Source organism: Entamoeba dispar, genomic scaffold, assembly GCF_000209125.1.
Source record: "Entamoeba dispar SAW760 scf_1105229461201 genomic scaffold, whole genome shotgun sequence".
NCBI lineage: Eukaryota > Evosea > Mastigamoebida > Endamoebidae > Entamoeba > Entamoeba dispar.
Genome location: NW_001854574.1, coordinates 1 through 6,804, shown reverse-complemented (window position 1 = coordinate 6,804; position 6,804 = coordinate 1). Strand labels below are relative to the sequence as shown.

The window sequence follows — 6,804 nt, the reverse complement described above, 5'->3', positions numbered from 1 at the left end:
GTTTACATTAGAATTACCAACAAAGTTATCAACAGTTACATTAAACAATCCAAGATTAATAAAATTGACTATTGGAACAGAAGAAATTAATGTAAAGAACCTTCCGAAAGTATGTATGCAGATTCATTTATTACTGATATGCAAAAAGGTATTAAAGAAGAGATTTGTGTTAGAACCTATGAAAAGAAAAAAAGAATATTTATTAATAATTTCTTAATTGATGTTTGTATTGAAATGGGATATTTATTTAAATCTAAATATTCAAGAAAATCAAGACAAACATTACAATTAGAAAGAATTCAAAAAATTTATAAAGATAATAAGATGATGGGTATTAGTGAAATCACTAAAAAAGGAAAAGCAATTAATAGGTATTTGTTTACTCTTGTATGTAATAACAGTTCTATTACCATTCAAAGAAATAATCCAGTTTTACATAAATTATTATTTTCTGAACAATAACATTCTACATTATTTTCATTGAATACAAAATAAATAAAAATTAAAATAAAATAAAAAATTTCATATTTTTTTAATGAACTTTTTATTTTACTTTCTAATTAAATAGTTCTTTTTTTGGTTTTAATTTTTTAATTTTGATTTTTGAAATTATTTAATATTTTAAAAGAAAAGAAAAAATCAATTCAAAGGTATCTTATTCAAACGTTTATTACATGTTTTACAATCACATAGAACCTGGGTAATTGATTCATTTTGTTTTTTTAATTCTATTGTTTTTTCTTTAATTTCAATAACTTCTTTTGACATCAATTCTAATTCGATTTTCTTTTTCTTCCTACATTTCTTTAATGATTCTAAAGATTTCAACTTCCGTTCAACTCCTTTCAAAATTAATTCTTCTTCATTTTCTAATTTTCTAAAGCCAGTCAATTTATTCTTATACTCATTAAATTCTTCAATACTCATTTTCCTTAATTCATTCTTTTCAAGTAAATGGTTTAAATTAGTTTGAATAGGTTTTCCACATAACTGAATTACAACATCATTTTCACAGTCATGTCTATTGTGAAAATTGAATGGATTATACGGTGGTTGCATGTGGGATCACCACAATGAACTCGTTTTTTTTTTGTTTCTTTTAATTCTTCTTTTTATTTTATCATTTCCTATTTTTGTCAACAATTTTTTATGTCGCCATCAACATGTTTTATTAGTTAATAAAAAATTAAATAAAATAAAATAAACTTTTTAATTAATGACATTTATTTGTCTACTCAAGTTTTTATTGTTTTGAGAAGTTACAGTATTAAAGTTATTGTTAAGTTCATCATCATAGTAAGTATTAACAGATTTTTACTTCAATATTTTATTTTATTAATAAAAATATTATAAAATAATAAAATAACAAATAAAATAGATTTATTTAAATTAACATCTTTCAAATACATGATATAATTTAGCTATATCTGCAATATGAGTAATAACAACATTTTCATAGGATTGTTGTGGGATTAATGTTGTTTTAATATATGGTAATAATAAATGTTCAACCATTTTATTTAAATCTATTATTGAAATATCTGTTGGTAAAAGTGAATAATATTTTCCAATATTTATTGCAATTTCTTTTAAACAACTTATTTCATCATCCCATTTTATTTCTGAAAATAGAGAAATAAAAAATGGAAGAGCAGAAGCAGTTGGTAAATATCCTGGAAGAACATCAGGAAGTGTTGTAATTTCTCCATTTTCAGTAATAGTAATAGAGAAATATTGAAACAATAAAGAACGATGTTGAATTAATTGACTTTTAATAGATTGTTGTTTTTCATAATTTAATTCAGTAACTTCAAGTAATTGATTAATAGTAAGTTTAGGTTCTATTTCTACTATATTAAATGAAGAAAATGAATAAATAATTTGTTGATAAACTAAATCTTGAATAATAGTAGGGATATGAATTAAAAACATAGTTGTACTAGATTGAATTAGTCCATAAGATGTATCAATCATTCCAATTAATGTGCTTTCATTTAATATTGGAATCATATCAATATTAACATTTTCTTTTTCAAATTGGTCTCTTAATTTTTTTAAACTTGGTAATAAATCTTCTTTAAATTTATTTGGTCTTCTTTTTATAACTTCAATATGAACTTTATTATTTTCTTTTTCTTTATTTATGACTTTTTTTAATGAATTGTTGTGTTTTAAACTTTCTGGTTGTTTAGGTAATTTTGTTGATGTCTCATTATTTTCTTCTTTTTTTCTTTGTATTTTAAAAGGAGATTTAATTTCTTCATCATTTTCAATTTTTATTTCTTCATTATGACAATTTGGTTTTCCAGTTGAATATTGAGACCTTGTATTTTGTAATACTTTTTTTCTATCATCATTAATATAAGAAAGTAATGAAGTAGAAGTAGAATCAACTCTATTAAAAAATTTTTCTTGTTGAATATTTGGTATTGGTTGTGTTTTGATTTGAGAAGGAGGAAAACTTCTTGTTTGAGAGAATTCAATGATAATTGAATTAAGAAATTTATCTATTTGATTAATTAATTTTTCTTCTTCTAATAATCTTACAGCAGTTTTACTTGGGTTAACATTACAATCAATTCTTTCTTTATTGACATTAATAGATAAATAAACAAAATAATTAACTTTAGGTAAATATTCATCATAAATTCTTTCAATAACCTTTTTTAGTCCAATATGTTCAACATATCTATCATTAACAAAAAATATCATTTTATTTTTTTTACCTTGAAATGTTGAGTTACTTAAATAACATATCATTTGAAATGGTGGTTCTAAACATTGATATGAATATTGTTGAAGATTATTTGAAATATTTGTTGTAAAGATTTTAGTTATATTCTTTAATACTGTTGAATTCTTTTCTGTTTTAATTTCACATACTGACGTTCCTGCTTTTCTAAGTGTAAATGCAATTGTTGCTTTATGAATTGCATAATCTCTAATTATCGAAATTATTTTTTTATATTCTTCTGTTTCTTTCATTGATTTTTTTCTAAGCATTTTATCAAATAAATTATCAACAATTACTGTTGTTCCTACACTACATGCAAGAGGAATTGGATTTTCTATTATTTGTCCATTTTGAAATACAACTTTATAACCAATTTCACTTGTAGCAGTTCTACTAATAATAGTCACTTTGCTAACATAAGTCATACATGATAATGCTTCTCCTCTATATCCATATGTATCTCCTTCAATACTTTTACTTGTTGTATATCTTCCTCCTAATACTTTTAGGTCTTCAAGTGAAATCCCACACCCGTCATCTGTTACAACAATACTTTCTAACCCTCCTTTTCCAATACTTATAATGACAGAAGAACAATGTGCATCAATTGAATTTTCAATTAATTCTTTGACTACATTAAAAGGTCTTTGAATAACTTCTCCAGCACCAATTTTATTAATAGTAGTTTGGTCTAATCTTTTAATTTTCATTATTTATTTTAATAAGTTTTATTTTCTTTTTATTTTATTCTTTTTTATTTTTAAATTGAGGTTTTAAATCTAATTCAATTATTTCTTTATTTTAGAATATTTACCAGGACATTCAATATATTCAACATCAATTACTTTTATCCCTTTCTCTTCATAACAAAATATAATATTTATTTTATCTATTAAAACTCCATATCTTTTAATTTCATGTTTTGACTGCATATGAACACTTCTAATATCAAGTGATAATACTTCTTTTACAACTTCAATATATTCTTCAAGAGTTTTATAAAACTCTAATTTATTAATTAACTCTTTCATTTTTGTTATTACTTTTTCATCAATTTCAACATTAATTTTTTCTGCATGAGATGAACGACATAACCATTCTGGTTGTTTAATTTGTTTTATTGGTATGGAATCTGCAAAGATATATGGTTTGATATCGACAATTGGTGTTCCTTCTACAAGATCAATTCCTTTTAGATATAATTTATTGTTCTCAAATTTATCAATTAATGAAACAGTCAGTCCAATATTATTCGGTCTATGTGGTGATCTTGTTGTAAAAACTGATGTCTTTTTCCCTCTTTTGGGTGGATGGACTAATGGATGATATACATGATTCTTATTTAAATGAAATTTAAATAAAATAATTAAATGAGAATACTCTTCTATTCCTTTCACTGCTACTTCTGGTATTACCCATTTTTCAAATTCAATATATGCTCGTGTTGTTGGTGATAAAAGTCCTTGTCTTGGAGTTCCATTTAGTTCTGAAAATATTGAATGAACATGTCCAATTACACGGTACGTAATATATTCATTTTTTACTATAGATTGTAACATCTGCAATCGTTTAGGTTTTTGTGGTGGTAATGATGTTATTCTTTCATGTAAAAATCCTTTTACAAATTCTTCTGTTAATTGAATAATTTTATCTATTCTCCCTTCTGGTTCTTTTAAAATTGTTTCTAAATCAGATGGGTATCCATGACTATGTAATAAGTATTCATAAAATAAATATGTTGTGTCTTCTGACATCTTAAAGATTTACTTTTTTGAGTTTAAAAATAAAAAACAATTTTTATTATATTATTTAAATGTTATTAAAAATATTAATTCTTATTTTGTTATTTTATATAATTGTATTTTCATTAATATTTTTTATTTCTCCTTCTTATACTCTAATTTCTTTATCTTTTAATTTGTTTAACACCTTTATATAAGAAAAGCTCTTTATCGTATTACTCATTCTTGAATACTTTATATATCTTTTTTTATCAAAAGAATTTTTATTTATTATAATTAATAATTGAGTTTTATACTTAGAGAAAAACGTCCGTTATATTGAACATAATATCTTCTATTTTTATTGAAACTTTTTTTTGAATTAAATTAATGTTGAGTTATATTTTTATATGAACTTTCAATGTAAATCCATTTAACTTTTTCTTTTTAGTACTTGTATTTATGTGTACATAAAACTAGTTAATGTATTATGGATAGAAGTGTCTTATATTATTTAATACTCTGTAGAGATTAGTTTTATCATATTGTTATTACTATTTCAATTGTGTATGTTTGATGGTGATAGAAATATTATTCTAGAATATATGTTATGTTTTTAATTATAATATTTCTTCCTTCTTTGGTATTGTTATTTTATTTTTTAATTTTTGTATGAATCCAATTTCTGTATTCACTATCTCATTATTTGGATTTATTAGTTTGTTTTGTATACTTTATTTTATTCTTATTTCTTTATATATTTTTATTTTCTTTAAATAACCTCTATTATATTTATCATTTTATTTCAAATTTCACTTCATTTATTATTCTATTTCTTTGTTTATTATTTCTAATTTATTTCTATTCCTTCTTCTTATCCTTTATTTCTGTATTTTTTTCATGTAATTTTATTTATTTTCATAATCAATGTTTTGGTTTATTAACATTGTTGTGTATTTATTATTAATATGTTTCTATATTTTATTATTAAATTTCTTTATCATTTGTTAAATTGTTATTATTTTGTATTGTTATTCATATTGTGATTCTTTTTTTATTGTTCTTATTATTATTTCATCTTAGTTATTTAGTGATTGTTTTGATTTATATCTTCCTTTCTTCTTCCCACAATTATTTCATTGATTTCAGTTATATAATCACAATCTCTTATTTCTTTATCATTAATACTTTCTCTTTCTTTTATTTTAATTTTATTATTATTTATCATCATTTCGTTAGTTGGTTGTAATTGGATTATTCTTTTTATTATATTTCTATGTTATTTTCATTTCTATCATTATTATGTGATATTATCATTAATATGATGAGATGTTTTGTTATTTCTTATTCTTTATTATCTTCTATTTTCTTTATTATTATTATTATTATTATTATTATTATTATTATTATTATTATTATTATTATTATTATTATTTTATATTTATCTTTAACTTCTCTCTTATTTATTCTCACTCCTCTTTTCTTATTCTCTTATTTTTATTCATTTCTCATTTAATATCTTATTTACTTATTTCTATTATGATATTATTGTTTATTTTATATTTTATTTGATAACAATTCATTTTATATTATTATTTCTTATCAACTTTATCATTTCTTGTTCTTAAATCATTCTATTATTTTCAATTATTTATTTATTCAAATGAAAATCAAAATTGAATGATTTATATTGAAATGAACATTGTATGTTCATGATTTCTTATGTTTTATTCAATTTATTTTGATTGATGTTATCAAATCATTCTTATTTCATTTGATATTATTTAATGAATATAAATAATTATAATATAATAAATATAATAAATGAAATATGAAATAAATAATTAACTATGATAAAATATGAAATAATCAAACACAAATATTAATGATATAACAATAATATAATATAATACACATATCAAATATAAATTAAATAACAAATAACTATATTCAATTATCATATCATTATTTATTTTATAATAATATTTCTACTTCTTCTTTTTATGATTTATTTATTTCTTATTATTTATTTCTTTTTATGAATTATTTCTTTTTTTATCTTTCTTATAAACATTGAAATAATATGATATTTATTTATCATCTCATTTATTATGAAGAAGAAATACAATATTAATATTAATATAGAATTATCATTCTTTATATTAACACACATTTATTTTAATATGAATAATTATGATTTTATATCATCAAAATTATTATCAACACGCAAACAACACAATATCATCATTTACTTATTCTATGACTTTTCATAACAATACAATAAATATTTAATAAGAAAATTAATAAATAATAAGAATAAGAAATAAATAAACATAATAATAAAATAAT

At 20.8% G+C, this 6,804-nt stretch overlaps 4 protein-coding genes across 4 annotated transcripts, besides 23 other annotated features; 1 reads left to right on the top strand and 3 right to left on the bottom strand.

Annotated features, from left to right (window-relative positions):
• Positions 1-111: 111 nt before the first annotated feature.
• Positions 112-462, top strand: EDI_002030 (uncharacterized protein; the record flags this gene model as incomplete). Its single annotated transcript, XM_001738206.1, has 1 exon — positions 112-462. One exon carries the CDS (start codon positions 112-114, stop codon positions 460-462), a length of 351 nt encoding a protein of 116 aa, XP_001738258.1.
• Positions 463-488: 26 nt separating this feature from the next.
• Positions 489-627: a sequence feature (AT_rich).
• Positions 628-639: 12 nt separating this feature from the next.
• On the bottom strand, positions 640-1,059 carry EDI_002020 (uncharacterized protein; the record flags this gene model as incomplete). The annotated part of the gene is made up of 1 exon (XM_001738205.1): positions 640-1,059. One exon carries the CDS (start codon positions 1,057-1,059, stop codon positions 640-642), a length of 420 nt encoding a protein of 139 aa, XP_001738257.1.
• Positions 1,060-1,082: 23 nt separating this feature from the next.
• Positions 1,083-1,135: a microsatellite.
• Positions 1,136-1,166: 31 nt separating this feature from the next.
• Positions 1,167-1,218: a sequence feature (AT_rich).
• Positions 1,219-1,321: 103 nt separating this feature from the next.
• Positions 1,322-1,393: a sequence feature (AT_rich).
• Positions 1,390-3,444, bottom strand: EDI_002010 (DNA mismatch repair protein mlh1, putative; the record flags this gene model as incomplete). The annotated part of the gene is made up of 1 exon (XM_001738204.1): positions 1,390-3,444. One exon carries the CDS (start codon positions 3,442-3,444, stop codon positions 1,390-1,392), a length of 2,055 nt encoding a protein of 684 aa, XP_001738256.1.
• Positions 3,445-3,446: 2 nt separating this feature from the next.
• Positions 3,447-3,495: a microsatellite.
• Positions 3,496-3,522: 27 nt separating this feature from the next.
• On the bottom strand, positions 3,523-4,488 carry EDI_002000 (uncharacterized protein; the record flags this gene model as incomplete). Its single annotated transcript, XM_001738203.1, has 1 exon — positions 3,523-4,488. The coding sequence occupies one exon, from the start codon at positions 4,486-4,488 to the stop codon at positions 3,523-3,525; it is 966 nt and encodes a 321-aa protein (XP_001738255.1).
• Positions 3,603-3,632: a sequence feature (AT_rich).
• Positions 4,073-4,106: a sequence feature (AT_rich).
• A 22-nt stretch (positions 4,489-4,510) lies between the features above and the next one.
• Positions 4,511-4,567: a sequence feature (AT_rich).
• Positions 4,568-4,658: a microsatellite.
• A 51-nt stretch (positions 4,659-4,709) lies between these two features.
• Positions 4,710-4,761: a sequence feature (AT_rich).
• Positions 4,762-5,104: 343 nt separating this feature from the next.
• Positions 5,105-5,125: a sequence feature (AT_rich).
• A 60-nt stretch (positions 5,126-5,185) lies between these two features.
• Positions 5,186-5,369: a microsatellite.
• Positions 5,370-5,392: 23 nt separating this feature from the next.
• Positions 5,393-5,529: a microsatellite.
• Positions 5,412-5,575: a microsatellite.
• A 78-nt stretch (positions 5,576-5,653) lies between these two features.
• Positions 5,654-5,680: a sequence feature (AT_rich).
• A 27-nt stretch (positions 5,681-5,707) lies between these two features.
• Positions 5,708-5,845: a repeat region.
• Positions 5,846-5,890: a microsatellite.
• Positions 5,891-6,025: a microsatellite.
• Positions 5,934-6,112: a microsatellite.
• A 133-nt stretch (positions 6,113-6,245) lies between these two features.
• Positions 6,246-6,383: a microsatellite.
• Positions 6,384-6,423: 40 nt separating this feature from the next.
• Positions 6,424-6,521: a microsatellite.
• A 60-nt stretch (positions 6,522-6,581) lies between these two features.
• Positions 6,582-6,675: a sequence feature (AT_rich).
• Positions 6,676-6,729: 54 nt separating this feature from the next.
• Positions 6,730-6,803: a microsatellite.
• Position 6,804: the final 1 nt, after the last annotated feature.